Source organism: Salmo salar, chromosome ssa05 (genome assembly GCF_905237065.1).
Source record: "Salmo salar chromosome ssa05, Ssal_v3.1, whole genome shotgun sequence".
Lineage (NCBI taxonomy): Eukaryota > Metazoa > Chordata > Actinopteri > Salmoniformes > Salmonidae > Salmo > Salmo salar.
The window spans coordinates 61,741,200-61,761,371 of record NC_059446.1 but is presented as its reverse complement, the minus strand read 5'-3'; the positions used below and the strand labels follow the sequence as shown (position 1 = coordinate 61,761,371).

Sequence of the window (20,172 nt, the reverse complement as noted above, 5' to 3'; positions counted from 1 at the left end):
TATACATTTATTTGTGTGTATTTCTGAACATTCTCAGCCACCGTAGGACATGGCATTTTGTAGAATTAGAAATATTTCAGCCCATTTGGTTCTAGAATTTGGTTGCCTCACTGGCATGTCATTGTGATGTCATCACTCATAATGCTGATTCCCTGATCATAATCAGATGAGTTCTGAGTTACCATAGTGATGAATACTATATCATCAAACAAAAACAATGGGACATCATACTCCAAAATCGTCAGTCTGTGAAAAATCCTTTGAAGAGACAACCTTGCTATTTCCGCAGATTTTTCACATTCATTGGACCCTCTGTTCAACAAAGCAATGAATCGAGGACTAAGTGTGTCCATGTCCCGAAGAAGTGCAGTTTCTGATGAAGAGAAAATTGTCAGCCGTGGGAGAGGCCGATCCAGGGCTAGATGCCACTGCCCTACTTCAGTAAACCAGCCAATACATAAGACTGTACTTATAAGTAACACAGATGTTCCGTAATAAACCTTTTCAGTTCTGTTTCAAATGAAAGCAAATTTGAGAGTGGTCTTGCCTGAGAGTTGTTTAATTTTGTCCATAGAAAAAGGAGAGAAGGCACTGACTCTGTGACCCAAACAGTGAAACAGCCTCAGAAGGCAGAAAAGGACATAATGAATTGTGGACGTAGTGCGTCTGTCCCTCGAAGAAGGGCAAGATCTGTAAGTTAAAATAATCATATGAAAATGTTGTTTTAACACGATAGCCTAATCGTAGAAGTCTTAATCTGATGCCATATGCAAGTCATTCTTGATCCATGTCATGTTCATAAAACATGTTCTATTTTCAGGAGGATGAGAAATCTGTCTGCCGTGAGCGAGGCAGATCCAGGATCAGACGCCACTGCCCAATTTTGGTAAACCAGCCCTTACACTCATTGGTTAATACAGTATGGAGGAACACTGACATTTTCTGAAAAGTTATTATTTATTTTTACAACTGGTTCCGCCTCAACTTTCAATCTAGGCTAACAGTTATTTCATTGTCTTAACAGATCCATACAAAAGAGAGAGATGGCACTGGCTGTGTCCCAAGAAGTGGACTACTCTCAGAACGCAGAGAGGGACGTTATGACTCGCAGACGGAGTGTGTCGTCTATCCCTCAAAGAATGGCAATAACTGTGAGTAAAAAAAACATTCAAAAAAGCTTTAAAAACATGCTACCCTAATCTCAATTCTTAATCTCAAGCCATACGCCAATCATTCTTGATCCATGTCATGTGCTTGTCATAATTTAATTTTTTTTATTTCACCTTTATTTAACCAGGTAGGCAAGTTGAGAACAAGTTCTCATTTACAACTGCGACCTGGCCAAGATAAAGCAAAGCAGTTCGACACATAACAACACAGAGTTACTCATGGAGTAAAACAAACATACAGTCAATAATACAGTAGAAAAATAAGTCTATACAATGTGAGCAAATGAGGTGAGATAAGGGAGGTAAAGGCAATAAATAGGCCATGGTGGAGAAGTAAATACAATATAGCAATTAAAAACACTCGAATGGTAGATTTGACAGTAGATGAGTGTGCAAAGTAGAAATACTGGGGTGCAAAGGAGCAAAATAAATAAATAAATAAATAAATAAATAAATACAGTAGGGGAAGAGGTAGTTGTTTGGGCTATTTATAGATGGGCTATGTACAGGTGCAGTGATCTGTGAGCTGCTCTGACAGCTGGTTCTTAAAGCTAGTGAGGGAGATAAGCGTTTCCAGTTTCAGAGATTTTTGTAGTTCGCTCCAGTCATTGGCAGCAGAGAACTGGAAGGAGATGCGGCCAAAGGAGGAATTGGCTTTGGGGGTGACAAGTGAGATATACCTGCTGGAATGCGTGTTACGGGTGGGTGCAGCTATGGTGATCAGCGAGCAGAGATAAGGCGGGACTTTACCTAGCAGGGCCTTGTAGATGACCTAGAGCTAGTGGGTTTGGCGACGAGTATGAAGCGAGGGCCAGCCAACGAGAGTGTACAGGTCGCAGTGGTGGGTAGTATATGGGGCTTTGGTGACAAAATGGATGGCACTGTGATAGACTGCATCCAATTTGTTGAGTAGGGTGTTGGAGGCTATTTTGTAAATGACATCGCCAAAATCGAGGATCGGTAAGATGGTCAGTTTTACAAGGGTATGTTTGGCAGCATGAGTGAAGGATGCTTTGTTGCGAAATAGGAAGCCAATTCTAGATTTACTTTGGATTGGAGATGTTTTATGTGAGTCTGGAAGGAGAGTTTACAGTCTAACCAGACACCTAGGTATTTGTAGTTGTCCACATATTCTAAGTCAGAACCGTCCAGAGTAGTGATGCTGGACGGGCGGGCAGGTGCAGGCAGTGATCAGTTGAAGAGCATGCATTTAGTTTTACTTGTATTTAAGAGCAGTTGTAGGCCACGGAAGGAGAGCTGTATGGCATTGAAGCTCGTCTGGAGGTTTGTTAACACAGTGTCCAAAGATGGGCCAGAAGTATACAGAATGATGTCGTCTGCGTAGAGGTGGATCAGAGACTCACCAGCAGCAAGAGCGACATCATTGATATATACAGAGAAGAGAGTCGGCCCAAGAATTGAACCCTGTGGCACCCCCATAACCCCACACCCCCATAATGATAATTGAAACCTTCTCTTTATTCAGGAAGACGAGAAAAACTGTCTGCCGTGAGAGGCAGATGCAGGACCAGACGTCACTGCCCAACTTCGGTAAACCAGCCCATACATTCATTATGGCACTGGCATTTTCATTTTTCAGATCTGTTTCGAGTGAAGGCAAATGTGAGAGTGGTCTTGGCTATACTCTTCATATAGGCTAAGTGTTGTTCCATTTGCACTGACTCTGTGACCCAAACACCCACAGAAGGCAGAGGGGAATGTAATGAATTGCTGACGCAGTGCGTCTATCCGCCCAAGAAGGCCAATAACTGAGTATAAAAAATAAGAACTCACAAATATTACCAAAACACTACAGCCTATTGCCATATGCTAACCATTCTTGATCAATGTAAAGGTCTTGTTTGCATGATTATATGGAAACATTTTCTTTTTTCAGGACGACAAGAAAATTGTCAGCCATCAGAGAGGTCGTTCCACACCACTGCCCAACTTCAGTAAACACTGGCATTTTCTGATTCGCTTTTCTGCTCCGTTTCAAGTGAAGGCAAATGTGAAAGTGGTCTCGGCTAAATTTCCATATAGGCTTATAGTAGTTTCATTTTGTCTTAACAGATCCATACAAAGGAGAGAGATGGCACGGACTCCCAAACAGTGAAACCTGCACTGACGCCCAAACAGTGGAACCTGCACTGACTCCCAAACAGTGGAACCTGCACTGACTCCCAAACAGTGAAACCTGCACTGACTCTCAAACAGTAGAGCACCCTCAGAAGGCAGAGGGAGATCACATGAGGAAAAAACAGGACCTAACCCTTTTTGAACAGAAATGTGACAGAATGTTCAAGAGAGAAAGGGAGTGGTTGGAGGACAAGAGGAGAAAGATCAAAAAGAGGGAGATCTTATGGAGACAGAAAACTGGAAGTAGAGGGTAGATACCTAGCCAAGATGGATGGATTGCTAGAGGACATGGCTTGGCGAGTCCAGGATTTGTCCACAGAGAAAGACGGAGAAACAAAGGGTGGTCAATCAAAGGTGAGCTTTAGTGACTAAACTTAGCAAAAAAATAAACATCCCTTTTAAAGGACCCTGTCTTTCAAAGATAATTAGTAAAAATCCAAATAACGTCACAGAACTTCATTGTAAAGCGTTTAAACACTGTTTCCCATGCTTGTTCAATGAACCATAAACAATTAATGAACATGCACCTGTGGAACGGTCGTTAAGACACTAACAGCTTACAGGTCACATTTATGAAAACGTAGGACACTAAAGAGGCCTTTCTACTGACTCTGAAAAACACCAAAAGAAAGATGCCCAAGGTCCCTGCTCATCAGCGTGAATGTGCCTTAGGTATGCTGCAAGGAGGCATGAGGACTGCAAATGTGGCCAGGGCAATAAATTGTACTGTCCGTACTGTGAGACGCCTAAGACAGCGCTACAGGGAGACAGGACGGACTGATCGTCCTCGCAGTGGCAGATCACGTGTAACACATGCACAGAATCGGTACATCCAAACTTCACACCTGCGGGACAAGTACAGGATGGCAACAACAACTTCCAGAGTTACACCAGGAACGCACAATCCCTCCATCAGTGCTCAGACTGTCCGCAACAGGCTGAGAGAGGCTGGACTGAGGGCTTGAAGGCTTGTTGTAAGGCAGGTCCTCACCAGACATCACCGGCAACGTCGCCTATGGGCACAAACCCACCGTCGCCTGACCAGAAAGGACTGGCAAAAAGTGCTCTTCACTGACGAGTCGCGGTTTTGTCTCACCAGGGGTGCTGGTCGGATTCGCGTTTATCGTCGAAGGAATGAGCGTTACACCAAGGCCTGTACTCTGGAGTGGGATCAATTTGGAGGTGGAGGGTCCGTCATGGTCTGGGGCGGTGTGTCACAGCATCATTGGACTGAGCTTGTTGTCATTGCAGGCAATCTCAACGCTGTGCGTTACAGGGAAGACATCCTCCTCCCTCATGTGGTACCCTTCCTGCAGGCTCATCCTGACATGACCCTCCAGCATGACAACGCCACCAGCCATACTGCTCATTCAGTGCGTGATTTCCTGCAAGACAGGAATCTCAGTGTTCTGCCATGGCCAGTGAAGAGCCCGGATCTCAATCTCATTGAGCACGTCTGGGACCTGTTGGATCGGAGGGTGAGGGCTAGGGCCATTCCCCCCAGAAATGTCTGGGAACTTGCAGGTGCCTTGGTGGAAGAGTGGGGTAACATCTCACAGCAAGAACTGGCAAATCTGGAGCAGTCCATGAGGAGGAGATGCACTGCAGTACTTAATGCAGCTGGTGGCCACACCAGATACTGATTGTTACTTTTGATTTTGACCCCCGCTTTGTTCAGGGACACATTCCATTTCTGTTAATCACATGTCTGTGGAACTTGTTCAGTTCATGTCTCAGTTGTTGAATCTTATGTTCATACAAATATTTACACATGTTAAGTTTTCTGAAAATAAACGCATTTGACAGTGAGGACGTTTCTTTTTTTGCTGAGTTTATTTCAGCACTATAATGTTGTTTCTACTGTACTATCCTTCTGTTGAGTAAACTATCATCTCTTCAACGTAGCCATTTTAGAATGAATACAGTAGTAGCAGTAGTACAAGTAAACAAGAAATCAGTAGCTATACTAGTATGCTGTTGTTACTGCAGTTAAACAACACTTGTTATCTTTCTTAGAAAAACAATGGCCAGGTCCCCCAGGTGACAGGACAAGGCAGGGGATAAGAAAACACGGCTTGAGAGCAAGGCTGAGAGGAAAGAGCAGAAAATGAAGGATAGGGAACAGAGAAAGGAAAGGGGAACAGGATGGAGATGATGGAGCAGGGAAAGAGTACAGGGGTGATTTGGCTGGAAATAGGTCTGAGGAGGGTCTGGAAACAGTTGAAGAAAGGGTTCAGGTTCATCCTGGGAACATCCTAATAGGATGATATGATTTACTTTTTGGAATAAACTGAGCTTTTATTAGAAAAATGTTTGCTTGTTGTCTGGATTTAATATGAATTAGGAAACTTTACTATTACCATTATGATTATCACTGTTACTGCAGACATCATGGATGGAGTGAAGTATTTCAATGTCTGACAAATAATGACATCTTAAGTTACTGTCATTTGTTGAAATTGACTGAACCGGTGACTTGCAACGAGCTAAAATAAATTATACATTCACCTGATATTATATAGAGAACCTTCCTACACAGCTTAACACATAAACCAATGGATTCAAAAGCTCAGCCACTGCGCAGTGTTAGAGTGTTGGAGAGTGTGTGTGAGAAGGAGGCAGGTAGGCGGACCCACCTTGTCGCCACAGGCGCTAGTGAGGACGAAGGTAGAGAAGACAGGGAGCTGGTACTTGGTGTTGAGGGGCCAGCTCTCCACCGTCACACCCATGGGCAGACAGAACATAGGCACAGACTCTGGCAGGGGGAACGACTCCACGTCCGCTTCCGGATACCGACTGATCAGACCTGGGAAACACACACACAGAGACAGACGGTTAATAAAAGTACCATTTTGATTACTGACTACAGAGAGACTTTCATTTTTGGTAGCTCTTTCTACTTCTAAATATATTTAATTGTGAGAAGTAGGTCAATAGGCCTTCTCTGTTTACAACGTCACATACGGCGACGCAGCAGAATGAGTGCTGTGATACCATCAGAATGGAACAGTCTACACTCACCTGCTTCATAGACTAGGGCATTGGCTTTGGCTACAGCTCTCTTGTAGCACAGGTATAAGGCTGGACCCCACTGTGGAGCCAAATCAACAAAGCACAGTGAGAGAGAGAGGGATGGAGGGAAAGCGAGAGAGATTAAGAATTAAGTAAAAAAAAACAGAGTAGAAAGTAGAGTGCTTCAAACCCACTATGCCAGTGTTGAGGTTCTTCTCCACCCGGCAGAAGGTGTGGGCGGCCACCTCCCCCTTGCTGGGCAGAAGGAGGGAGATGTCTGTGACCCCCAGGGTGTGGAGGGCCTGGGACTCTGGGGCCCGGCGGTAAGTTAGGAAGGTGCGGTGGGTGGCGGGCCCCCCGGAGCTCAAGCTGGCTGAGCGGCTGTAGGGGGTGGTCTCGATCACGTACCAGCCCTGCTTCACCACCTCTTTGCCCTCGTACAGCACCCTGGGGACCGGGCAGAGTCAGGACAATGAGTCAGTCAATGTCACTCGTTATACAGTTCACAGAAACCAATTTCTATCACTCAATCAGGAAAGCTTTTCTTTTCATGTTTAGAAGACATCCCGCACTTTGTCCAGAATTAATGTATCATGTGACGTGCATAGCTCTTTCCATTAAAGAATCTATGGGTATGTATACAATTACATTTTGCAGTCATGTATGGCTTAGCCAGACATGCTTAATTTAATGATGATGGCGCTTCAGGGCTACATAGCAATAGCATACAATAAAACCTTTGTGGTCAGACGAACATGGTTACAGCATGCAGTATGTTGATAATTGCATAATGCAAGCTCAAAGCATTGTTATGTATTAGCTACAGTATGTGAACTCCAGTATGTGAACTCCAAGCACCATGCATAGCTTTAAATTGATGTTGTGGCTAATGTCTGACTCCAGCACACATTAGAATAGAATGGCCATTTTTTTCATCACTGCTTGAGTGTCTCACCCGAGGTCGAGGATGGGTGGCTTGTCATGCCCACGGCGGTAACACAGGTACATGTGGGGGTTGTTGATGAGTCCGGCGCTCAGCTCGGCCGGGTGGCCCCCCTGGGTCTTCTCGATGCAGGTGAAGCCCTCGGGCACCTCCTCCCCCAAGCCCCGGGCGATCACCACCAGGTCTGTGACGGGCTCCACCACCCGGCCCCCTCTCTGCTGGCCCTCGTCGTCCAGTGGGGCCGAGCCCCCCGGAGCCAGCCCTGCCACCACAAAGTAGTCCACTAGCTGGGGGCATTTCTCCTCCGTCATGCCGCCTGTCTGCCAACTGCTGTGGAGAGAGAGGGAGAGAGAGGGGGAGAAAAAGAGAGCGAGAAGTAGAGGGAGGGGGAATCAAGGTGAGATTGTGCGATCTTGCTTATGTAAACATACATCTGGCTGAGCAGTTGATGATGAATGGATTCCTTCCTTCCGACAGTCTTATAGAAACAAAACATTATTCAGACTGACAATATTTGGTTCTCATCATTGGCAATAGATAAACAACCAGGAGAGTGATAATATCATTGCACGAGGATGCCACACAGTACCACACACACAAGTATTTATTTTTGACTATAAGGCCTTGAGTCATTCACATTTCATACAGATATGACCCGTCTGAGAGGTAGTCTGAGGGTCAACAATAAGCTGCCGAGTTCTGCTGAGGGGAGATCCCACCAATTACCACTCATCCTCTCCCCACCCATTAGTTTAGTTTGTTTATTTCAGTATACATGGCAACTAAAAGTTGGATTTCATATGTATCAGGAAATACAACAAGAAAACAAAACAAAAATAAATGTGATACAGTTGGCAAATCAAGAAAGTTAAGAAGTCATGGATGGGATCAGGCTTGCACTTCGGATGGTCAGCGGAGGTCCGTAGCCTCAGCAGCACAGAACACACCTCTCCATTCCCAACTTCCTCTCTGTGCGTTGGGCTTCGTAGCTAAGTCTATCCCTACCCTAACCCTTTGTAGATGCCACTCCTGCCACTGGCGCACAGGCACACCATACATTTTGTGACCGTCAGAGTATTGGACAATCTTCACTACTGCAAGCCATCTCTGCTAATGCAGTCCTATTTGCTTCTGTAGTGCTGCGGCATTCAAAGCTAGCTAGCCAACATCGCTAGTAAGGTAAACCAAACCAAACGCCAACAAATACATCAAATCTATTTAAAAGCTAATAAAAAAACTAAAACCGATTCAGCGAATTATTGGAAACAAATAATGTGGATTCCCTCTCCAATCCTTTCAGAGGGAGCATTACTGTCTAGAGAGCATTTATACAGGATGGATAGGCCTTCCTCACAGAGTGGATGAGTCGTTAAGTCACTGCTAGGAAGACAGGACAGTGTGTGTTGCGTTTGCTTTGTCAATCTGTGGATCGAGCAGTCAACAAGTCAAGCAGTCATTTGAAAGAGTAACACATTTTCAGCGAGACAACTCAAAAGGTGAAATCCATTACAGCCAAGATAATGGAATTCATTGCCCTTGACAATCCTCTGTCGTTGGGGATGTTTGCTGTCGCCGATAGGTCGAGCACCGGTTAACACTACGAAGTGCGCTATTTTTCCGATGTTGCTCTACCGGAGTTACACAGTAATAGCGTCACTGCTATTAGCTTCGCGACATACATACTATGGAACGCCGTTTGGGTCTTTGCATGTCAAAAAAAGATACAGTTGCACTGTCAAAGATGTACGAAAAAGACAGCAAACACCGGCCACGAACGATGTGTTTACAATACCACGTTGGTAATAAAGCATAATTTATTCAACCGAAACTTCTGGGGTAGCTAGATTTAGCTTGGTACCTAGTTAGCAACAATACAACCAGCCTGAAAACAATGACCAGTAGAAACTGCAGTCATTTTTATTATTCTTAGCAATGATTTAGGAATCCTTGTGAGTAAGTATTAGCTAGGTTACCACTTGTTCGCCAATTTAAATTTAACTTCAGTTCATGAAAATAAATAGCTAGCCAGCTACTTAACCCTGTTGCCCAAAGCTAACGTTATAAGCAGCCAGCTAGCTTTATCTGGCTAGTGAGGCTCGACCGGACCGGTTTATGTGTTGTGAAGCTAGCTATAGTAACGATTAGCCACAAGTGGAATTTGCGGTTTGCCTTCAAAATAAAAGTATGTCATTGACAGTGATGCAAATTAATACATAGTAGAATTATGCCATACTATTATTTTGAAGGCTAACCGCAAAGTCCACTATTATCCGACCACCATTAATGAAATAAGAACTGTCTTATAAATTAGGGTTATTTTAGATGATGACACCTAGCTATATAGTTAGCTAGCAAACTATTGCTACTGAAACAGATGTCATTTTGCTATGTTTTTGGGGAAGAACATTGTTTGCATCCACGAGCTAGCAAGCTTTTTTTTTTTATGACCAGCACTGTAGGTGAGCGAGACAACTTTACCAGCATCATAGCATACGTATCGATGAATCGTTGTGACATATGAAATGATAGTTATTACACTATGTAAAAAAATGTACGTTAAATTATTATATGACTTGCAGTCATATTCAGGTCCAGATTGGTCTACAAACTTACTTGACACGACAAAGTGTTATTTGACACATTAAATAGCATCTTTTTTTGACCCAGAAAGAGCCAAACGGCGTTCCGTAGAAATCCTGGTTGAGAATAAAACGACTGAACAACGAAATAGCACAGCAAGTAAGTGAAATACATAGGTTTCGATTATGTTTTACTGGTAATGGGGACATACGTAAATGCCAACAAAATAACTTTTTGGTCAGTGCGTGTGTGTAACCTTTATTTAACTAGGCAAGTCAGTTAAGAACAAATTCTTAATTACAATGACAGCCTACCCTGGCCAAACCCGACGACGCTGGGCCAATTGTGTGCCGCCCTATAGGACTCCCAATCACAGCCGGATGTGATACAGCCTAGATTCGACCCAGGGACTGTAGTGACGCCTCTTGCACTGAGATGCAGTGCCTTAGACCGCTGCGTCCGTGTGTGTGTGTGTTAACTATTTGACTGTACTAGAATGCTTAAAAGGCTGCTAAAAAAAATATCGGATATCGATATCGTTTTTTTTGTAAGGAAAATATTGGATATCGGTATCGGCCACAAGTGTCATATCGGTGCATCACTAGTAGAGGTCGACCGATTATGATTTTTCAACGCCGATACCGATTATTGGAGGACCAAAAGAAAGACGATACCGATTAAATCGGTATATATATTTGTAATAATGACAATTACAACAATACTGAATGAACACTTATTTTAACTTAATATAATACATCAATAAAATCTATTTAGTCTCAAATAAATAATGAAACCTGTTCAATTTGGTTTGAATAATGCAAAAACAAAGTGTTGGAGAAGAAAGTAAAAATGCAATATTTGCCATGTAAAAAAGCTAACGTTTAAGTTCCTTGCTCAGAACATATGGTGGTTCCTTTTAACATGAGTCTTCAATATTCCCATGTAAGAAGCTTTAGGTTATAGTTATTATAGGACTATTTCTCTCTATACCATTTGTATTTCATATACCTTTGACTATTGGATGTTCTAATAGGTACTTTAGTATTGCCAGCCTAATCTCGGGAGTTGATAGGCTTGAAGTCATAAACAGCGCATGGCTTGAAGCACAGCGAAGAGCTGCTGGCAAATGCAGGAAAGTGCTGTTTGAATGAATGCTTACGAGCCTGCTGCTGCCTACCACCGCTCAGTCAGACTGCTCTATCAAATCATAGACTTGATTATAATATAACACAGAAATACGAGCCTTAGGTCATTAATATGGTAAAATCCGGAAACTATAATTTCAAAAACAAAACGTTTATTCTTTCAGTGAAATACGGAACCTTTCTGTATTTTATCTAACGAGTGGCATCCCTAAGTCTAAATATTGCTGTTTCATTGCACAACCTTCAATGTTATGTCATAATTCTGTACAATTCTGGCAAATTAATTACGGTCTTTGAAGAAATTGACTTCACACAGTTCGCAACAAGCCAGGCGGCCCAAACGGCTGCATATACCCTGACTCTGCTTGCACAGAACGCAAGAGAAGTGACACAATTTCCCTAGTTAAAAGAAATTCATGTTAGCAGGCAATATTAACTAAATATGCAGGTTTAAAAATATAGACGTGTGTATTGATTTTAAGAAAGGCATTGATGTTTATGGTTAGGTACACATTGGTGCAACGACAGGTTTTTTTTTCGCGAATGAGCTTGTTAAATCACCCGATTGGCGAAGTATGCTGTGATTCAATGATAAATTAACAGGCACTGCATCGATTATATGCAACACAGGACAAGCTAAACTAGTAATATCATCAACCATGTGAAGTTAACTAGTGATTATGTTAAGATTGATTGTTTTTTATAAGATAAGTTTAATGCTAGCTAGCACCTTACCTTGGCTCCTTGCTGCACTCGCATAACAGGTAGTCAGCCTGCCACGCAGTCTCCTCGTGAAGTGCAATGTAATCGGCCATAATCGGTGTCCAAAAATGACGATTACTGATTGTTATGAAAACTTGAAATCGTCCCTAATTAATCTGCCATTCCGATTAATCGGTCGACCTCTAATCACTAGTATTTAGCACATCTAACGCGTAAGAGTACTATGCATGCCTAGAGAGTGAGAGAATTACTAAAAGGGTCTTGAAAAAGTGAGAATAGAGGAAATCGATGGAGGTTGGGCTCCAAAGGTTAACTGGCAAACAGGAAGTGGCCACTGGCAGCCTGTTTCCTGTTATATTCCAAGAGTTCATCAGTAGCTTCCTAGTGACAATGGAGCACGGTGACAGTTCTCCAGGGAGGGAATTATGACAGGCTACAGGAGGTGATAATATACAGTGAGCTCCAAAATGACAATTTTGTGTTGTTTTGGCTCTGTACTCCAGCACTTTGGATTTGAAATTATACAACGAATACAATAACTTTGAGGTTAAAGTGCAGACTGTCAGATTTAATTTGAGGGTATTTTCATCCATTTAGTGAACCGTTTAGAACTGTTTTTGTACATAGTTCCCCCATTTTAGGGGACCAAAAGTATTGGGACAAATTCACTTATATGTGGATGCATGATTACGGACAATCCTGAATGAATTGTGAACAATGAGTGAGCAAGTTAGACGCACCTAAATATAATACATCCCCCCCTCCAATAATGCTGACCCCCTGTTATTGTAATGTTGAGAGGTTAGCACATCTTCGGGGTATGATATGTGTGCATCTCTAACTTTCTCACTCATCATTATTCACAATTCATTCAGGATTATCCGTAATAATGGTAGCATCAAAATGTCATCCAATTTCTAAACAGTTCACCCGACATGTATTAAAATATCCTCAAATTAAAGCGGACAGTCTGCACTTTAACTACATAGTCATTGTATTATTTCAAATTGAATGTGCTGGAGTACAGAGCCAAAACAACAAAAAATGTGTTACCGTCCCAAAAGTTTGAGTATTTTGAGTATTATTAATGTCTTATGAAAATAAATATTTCAGTCCAGCATTTGATGCAAAACAAACACACCAGTATAAAGGATCTGTTAGGCCCTAAGGCCTACAATGGTACTATAATAAAAGGACTTTGCCCTGCTGGGAGCTTGTCAAGGACACTGAACCTCAGGGTTTTCAGAAATTGCTGATGTAGGCTAATAATAGCTGGTTCCCTTTTTCATAATACCCTACGTGCATGGTAACGTGCACATTCTATCTCTCACACACACACACGCTTGCGAATGTACACACAAACACACACACTGGAAAACCCCTTTTGAGTACTGGATTGCCCCAATGTCCAACATGTCTTAATATTAGTCACAATCCTTGCGACTGCAAGTTATTTCAATATGCTTGTCAGTATAACTAAGAAATGAATTCATTAAAACTGTCAGTGGTTTGAGCGAGAGAGAGAGAGAGAGAGAGAGCAAAAGAGAGAGCAAGCTCTGGGACTAGAGCGCCCACATCCTGACAAGAGGCTTTTGAAGACCCATTCGTATGAAACCCAGTGCATCATAGATATAGAATTGAATACGCCATAATTAGACAAGCAACAAGAGAGAAGTAAAGGTCTTATTCCCCAGAATTATGACGTGTCTGACAGTGCACTTCAGCCTGGAAGCAGTGGACCACCACCATAATCATACGAGCTGACATCAATGTGAAGTATTAGACCATGGCCTACTACTGAAGGAGAGGGGTTGTTTTAGGGCAGGGGTTCAGTCTGTCATTCTGCTAGTTCTTTCCTCCCTGACTGATAACAAGTGCGGCCGTCAAGGACTAGAGTTGTGCATCCCTGCTTGGTTGAACTAATGTCAGAGTTTGAGTCATAACTCATGAAAAACATCCACAGGCGTACACAGATGACATAAGATTCAAACAAGTTGAGCACATGAATTCGGGTCGCTACCCAGTTCGCCATCTAGTCTGTATTGCATCTTGAACATGTCAGCCAGCCTCTCCCTCTGGCTGCTTTCCAGATATTATAATAATTTACTGATGTTATTATTCAGTGGGGTGATACAATACTTAAACATACAAAACAAAGTCTGTTGTGTGCACCCTGAGGGTTCACCAAGAATTCATTGAGAAACAGTGGCTTACACAATTTGTCAAAATAGGCTAGCTAATGCTCAGATACAAAACTGCAACTGAAAGCCTTCCAGCCACTCACATCATGCCTCAACCTCCTCAGAAAAGTAGGTTCAAACAAGCAGGAAATAAAAAGAGCCACAAGATATTTGAAAAACAGGTCATGAGTTTGGTTCTTCTTTTAATTCACCTGCTATTATTGAGCACCAGCTAGGCTGGAAGGCTTGAATATATATTTCCACAAGAGTATAAACCTCTAATGCAAGCTACTGAGGAATGAGTCATTTCAATGAACATTTTCTAGGAAAGGAGAAATTGACTCTACCTTACGTAGGTTAAATCCCCATATCAGTCAAATAAAGCAGTTAGTTATAGCTCACTGTGTATGTGAATTACAGTTTAGCCTTGCCTCCAACCGATTGAGAAGAGTTATTTCTGAGCCAGTGCAGTGACAACACTCAACCCGCACCCCCACATCTCTACAGGTGTGAGCTCCTGATAAGGACACCCCAAACAGACAAGGAGAGCTCTGTTCAGGCTTGGCAGCTAGACATCCTGCCCCCGAACTGGCAGACAGGCACTCTCACTCTTCCTATACAGCAGGTTCTCAAACTCCTGACATGTTTGAGAATGTGTGAAATGATGTGTGTAAAGAGGTGCTACACGCATCATTTCACATGTCAACATTTCTTCATAGCTTTGTCAATAACACCCTCGAAAGAACAGATTTTTACTTTGTGTTATGTAATACCTGGGGGAACATTCTGACAGCACAAAAGTGTGGAGATCTTTTAAAAAAAACTTCCAGATAATTTCCAATACTCACCACAGCACTCACAAAATGTATTTGAAATACAGCAGAATGTACAGTGCTAACAGCTGTTATGAACACTTGTATCTTGCAACTTAATGCCATACATTCTTCCTCAAAATATGCTTTCCAGCTGATTTGGGGAGTTTTTCCGAGCCACCGAGCTTCTACACCTGCATTGTTTACTGTTTGGGGTTTTAGGCTGGGTTTCTGTACAGCACTTTGTGACACCAGCTGATGTAAGAAGGGCTTTATAAATAAATTTGATTGAAATAAATGTGATTGATTTGCCTGTCAAAACAATGCTTAAGATAAAGTTGTTAGGGATGAATGCTGTCCAGAGGCAGTGCCTTTGCTCTTGTCAGAATGCTGCTGCCCATAGCTGGCCTTCAACCAGAGCCACAGCTAGTGACAGAGGTGGTATTCAGGGTCGCTCTTCCCAGCGAGATGTTGCAGGAAGTCAGCGACAGGGAGAGAGATGCCTGGTAGCTGGGAAAAACACGCCCACACCAACTCAGGGGCATCGCCACAATACCATTCTAAAATGGAGGCCCGGCCGGCCCACAATGCCCCTTTTGTGTGCACGGGGCAAGCACGTGATGACGTTAAGAGGGGACATACATTGACACACACGTGTGCATAGCCTACACACACACACACACACCGTGAACAGAGTTAGGCCCAGAGGGGAGTACTGTACCACAATGGTCATTTCACAAGCTCACCACAATAAAAAGCATTATCCAAAGTGTTGACAACAGTGAGAAAAAGCCATTATCGCAAACTGTTTACCAAAGACCACAACTCTGACTTAACAGAGCTGCTTGGAGAAAAAAAGTGTAGGCCTAGAAGAGCGATAGTGGAACAACACGATAGGGGGCCCTTCCATTAGTGTAAACTTAACTTGAAGGGTATGATGATTAAATATTGTAGGGTGGTGGGGGGACAAATCCTTCTCTGTCCAGTCAGCATGTTGTTATGAAGGTGATCTTGGCCCATTAGACCACTAAAGAGAAGGCATGACCTACACCAGTGTTTTTGGCAGTTATCAGGAATCGACAAGCTATGCTCCTCCTTCTTGGAGTCAGTGCTACTTAACTAAAACTAGCACTAGAGGGTAGACTAAAATTGGTGTTAGATCATGGGATGTACGAGTAAGTGACATCTCATGGGCCAGTGCCAGTCCACAGTCCAGGGGTTGAGAAACACTTAATGACACCTCTCTAGATGACACGAGTCATGACTCGGCAAGGGGGGGGGGGTAAACAGCGGTCTGGGGATAGTAGACAAACTAGGTCAACAATCCAACCTAAACATGGCCTGGCTGAGACATTCTGAGGCATGGTATACCTGAGGAACAGGTATAAGGTTGATACAGATCAGGCCTAAGCCTACCTAATAAGCTTCATGTGGATACTGTGTTTAATTTTTTTATTCATCACTTTGTATTCAGCAAGTCAATAGTAAACAGCATGCCCCATGTGTTGTTCTATATTTGACTCTGGGATTTTCAAAGTAGTTCTTAAACATTGTCTTGCTGATGTTGCAACACAGACTGGCAGAACTAAAATGATCAGGGAGCAAGAGTGTCTTCGATGTGGATAACTTCCAGAGTTGATCCTTGATAATGCTTTGATCAATCTAAATGCCATCCACAATTAAATTCAGGAAACTTGATACAGGCAACCACAGTGGGAAAGGTTAGTCATTTCGCTTACTCCAAAAAAAACAACACAACTAGGCCTACCTAGTCTCAATTCAAACAAAAAGTTTTCCTCTGCTAGTCACTCTCCTACTCACTTTCCTAGGCCATAACAAACTAAAAGGGGTCGAGAACAAAACCAACACAGACAGCCTCTCAGGCTACATGGTCCCCTGACCACGTCACAACGTAACATTGTCCAGGGTGTCTGAATTCACCCTGGTAATACCTCAGGGCAAGGAAGACACACCACTCTCAAGACCACAGAAGATTCTAATAACAGTTCTGGTTGGTTCACCCAAAGTCAGAGAGCCAAACCGATTCCAAGGCCTCGGTGGCCCGAACACCAAGGTTCATGCTACCAGCCCTGTTAATTCCGCTCCAGCAGCGTCCATTGAGCCACGTGGCTGGCACTGTCTCTCTGTCAGCACTCCTGAGAAATTGTTATTTCAAACGACGCTTCTATTTAAAGCCTGCTCAGAGAGTCGGTTCTGCCTCTCTCTAATAAAGAGACCTGCTTCAGACGGCTTCAGCAGCACTCTTCTCTCTCCGTTGCTGCTGAAGTATTAGAATTCAAATTCAAACGTCTCCAGGTATTGGTGTGATAACTGACTTGCGCTTCAACATACAGCAGCTTCCCAGGATTTCTGGAAAACTGTCTCCCGTGGGCCTCGTCAAAATGTAAAGGATTAGCCTATTGCCAAACTGGCGGACAACAACACAGGAAAAGACGAGAGACCTAACTGTTGAAATGAGAGAAAAAAAATAATGACAGACACTTGAAGGAGATTAAGATATCTAAAGTTATAAATATCCAAGACTCCCTACTGGGCGAGGCTGACAGCTTCATGAAAGGGACTTCAGTCAATGCTGGCTTAAGTGTACAATATGATGCACCAAGCAACGGTCTTATTATCTTGAATTTGGATACTATCCATGAAAATAAACAGTGTCCGTAATTTTTTTAGACGCTAGAACCAAGATGTATCCATCCACATTTAACAGTTGGTAGGGTACTAGACAATGTTAGAGATTTTGGTGTAGGCAACTGCCAATTATTGTGATTGTTCTACCAAGATCGAATGCCCATCTTTTCCTTGTTGTTGAGCACTGGGCTTTGGCCTAACCCCTATGGTAATGTGGCTAAAGTGTTTATGCTAGTTTAGTGGATAGAGGAAGGAGGGACAGACTTTGCCTTTAGCTGGCAGAGATGGAGTTCGAAAGAGAAAGAAAGGTAGAGGAAGGAGGGATGAACTACAGGCTGTAGCAAGGGAAATGGATTTGTGTGTGTACGACAGGGGGGATAGACAAAGTGGTGTAGGTGACACAGTGAAGGTTGCAAAGTCAGCTAGGGCTGACAGAAAGTATGAGCAACTGAGGAAGACAGGATTGAAGGGACAGATGACAGGGAAGAGGCAGAGAGCATGATAGACAGAAAGAGAAAAGGAGAGGAGAGAAAGGAAGCGTAGAGAGAGAGAGGTTTATTTTGAGCAGTTGCCAGGTTTGATTTAGCCAGCACAAGTGGGATGATCATTACATTGCAGTGGACAAATATATTCCTTGACGTTGAACGAGGTGGACAATAAAATGTGGCTATAACTGATATTCATGCATTTCCCTACTAAAACTTCACATAATCACTCCTCTTTGTGTTGCATAATGCAGCATACAGTAGGCCTACACATTACACAGGGTATGAGGCTTAAGTGATGCTCTGTTTTGAGAACAGTAATTTACACTGCGTTAGCCATAGCTAGTGAGGAAAAGATACAGGGTACAAGTGAAAAGAGGAGACATCCATCGCAGATGGATACATCATCTTGACACTGGCCATTTGCCAATGGGGCTCTAGGCTGTAGAGCTGTTCTCAAAACTAATCACAGTGTATGTGAGTGCAGACAACCCAACAGTAGCAATACGGGGCTAAGCATTGTGAACCAGGCCCTATAGCACAGTGTATAATGCGGTTGTTACAGCAGTACAAAGGAGAGATTATTGGACAGATGACAGACTGGCTGACTGTTACTAAGCCTGATTCTACAACAGCATCAGGTTTGCTTTTAGGAGTAACCCGTTTAGAAAAGCTGACAACGATACACAGGTTTAGGCTGGCAGAGGGGTTACATGAGTTTCATTGGCCTCCCAACCTGACTTCATTGTGGAGTGAGGAATAACAAAGTCTCTTTGCTTTCCATCTGCATTATCAGTGATCACAGTGCAACCTGGACTCCACCAGGAAAAGTAGACCCAACCTGCATCATCCCACAAATGTATTCACATCATATTCTCCCAAAACTACACCCACTTCCTAATCTGACATTCACTAGTTGGATGACGTGCCACTTCCTCAGATTGCCAGCTGCCTAAGCACTTTCAACACATGAATGTAAGTCCTCATTCCTCTTCTCTTATGATGATGAGGGAGGGCAATACACATCTGGGAAGGACTCTCTAGCCTTTCCTCAGAATCAAATTGTATTTGTCGCATTACGGTGAAATGCTTACTTACAAGCCCTTAACCAACAATGCAGTTCAAGAAATAAAGGTTAAAAAAAAGAATAAATTTAAACAAATCAAAAAGTAACAAGAAATGTACATACTAATGAGGCTATATAAAGGGGGTACTGGTACCGAGTCAATGACTGGGGGTACAGGTTTCTCGAAGTCATTTGTAAAGTGACTATGCAGAGTTAATAAACAGAGAGTAGCAGCTCTGTAAAAACAAAGTGTAGACTGCCTGGGTGGCCATTTGATTAGTTGTTCAGCAGTCTTATGGCTTGGGGGGTAGGAGCTGTTAAGGAGCCTTTCGGTCCAAGACTTGGCGCTCCGGTACCGCTTGCCATGCGGTAGCAGAGAGAACAGTCTATGACTTGGGTGACTGTAGTCTGACAATTTTTGGGGCCTTCCTCTGACACGCCTAGTATATAGGTCCTGAATTGCAAGCAGTTGCCATACTAGAAGGTGATGCAACCGGTCAGGATGCTCTCGATGGTGCTGCTGTAAAACCTTTTGAGGATCTGAGGACCTATGCCAAATCTTTTCAGTCTCCTGAGAGGGAAAAGGTGTTAGTGTGCCCTCTTCACAACTGTCTTGGTGTGTTTGGACCATGATAGTTTGTTGGTGATGTGGATACTAAGAAACCTGAAGCTCTCTACCCGCTCCACTTCAGTCCCGTCGATGTGAATGGGGGCGTGTTCGGCCCTCCTATTCCTATAGTCCAGGATCAGCTCCTTTGTCTTGCTCACATTGGTGCCAGGACAACAACCTCTCACACTGCCAGGTCTCTGACCTCATCCCTATAGGCTGTCAGGCCTACCACTATTGTCGTCAGCAAACTTAATGATGGTGTTGGAATCATGCTTGGCCATGCAGTCGTGGGTGAACAGGGAGTACAGGAGGGGACTAAGCATGCACCCCTGAGGGGCCCCAGTGTTGAGGATCAGCGTGGCAGATGTGTTGTTGCCTACCCTTACCACCTGGGGGCAGCCCGCCAGGAAGTTCAGGATCCAGAGAGGTGTTTAATCCCAGGGTCCTTAGCTTAGTGATGAGCTTTGAGGGCACTATGGTGTTGAACGCTGAGCTGTAATCAATGAACAGCATTCTCACATAGGTGTTCCTTTTGTCAAGGTGGGAAAGGGCAGTGTAGAGTGCAATTGAGATTGTGTCATCTGTGGATCTGTTGGGGCGGTATGCAAATTGGAGTGGGTCTAGGGTTTCTGGCATGATGGTGTTGATGTGAGCCATGA

At 43.4% G+C, this 20,172-nt stretch overlaps 1 protein-coding gene and 2 long non-coding RNA genes across 7 annotated transcripts in view; 2 read left to right on the top strand and 1 right to left on the bottom strand.

Annotated features, from left to right (window-relative positions):
- LOC106605454 (DENN domain-containing protein 4B) overlaps positions 1-20,172 on the bottom strand; it is a 46,160-nt gene that overhangs the window by 19,191 nt on the left and 6,797 nt on the right. For 2 of the 4 annotated variants that reach the window (XM_045718493.1, XM_014201136.2), the window contains exons 1-5: positions 11,724-11,741; positions 7,276-7,593; positions 6,515-6,767; positions 6,330-6,399; positions 5,945-6,114 (exon numbers count right to left, since the gene is read on the bottom strand). In XM_045718493.1, coding sequence (XP_045574449.1) covers positions 5,945-6,114; positions 6,330-6,399; positions 6,515-6,767; positions 7,276-7,574 — 792 coding nt within the window. In that variant the 5' untranslated portion in view covers positions 7,575-7,593; positions 11,724-11,741. Of the gene's footprint in view, positions 1-5,944; positions 6,115-6,329; positions 6,400-6,514; positions 6,768-7,275; positions 7,594-11,723; positions 11,742-20,172 lie in introns of those variants that run through there. The other 2 variants (XM_014201134.2, XM_014201135.2) reach the window with 2 other exon arrangements.
- Positions 354-1,338, top strand: LOC106605455 (uncharacterized). Of its 2 annotated transcripts, none has more exons than XR_001328855.2 (5): positions 354-441; positions 575-692; positions 821-886; positions 1,025-1,151; positions 1,298-1,338. It is a non-coding gene; the product is annotated as an uncharacterized lncRNA (long non-coding RNA). The 2 variants fall into 2 exon arrangements; XR_006769928.1 differs by having other exon boundaries at positions 357-465.
- On the top strand, positions 2,542-5,420 carry LOC123743135 (uncharacterized). Its single transcript, XR_006769929.1, has 4 exons — positions 2,542-2,720; positions 3,067-3,124; positions 3,243-3,662; positions 5,325-5,420. It is a non-coding gene; the product is annotated as an uncharacterized lncRNA (long non-coding RNA).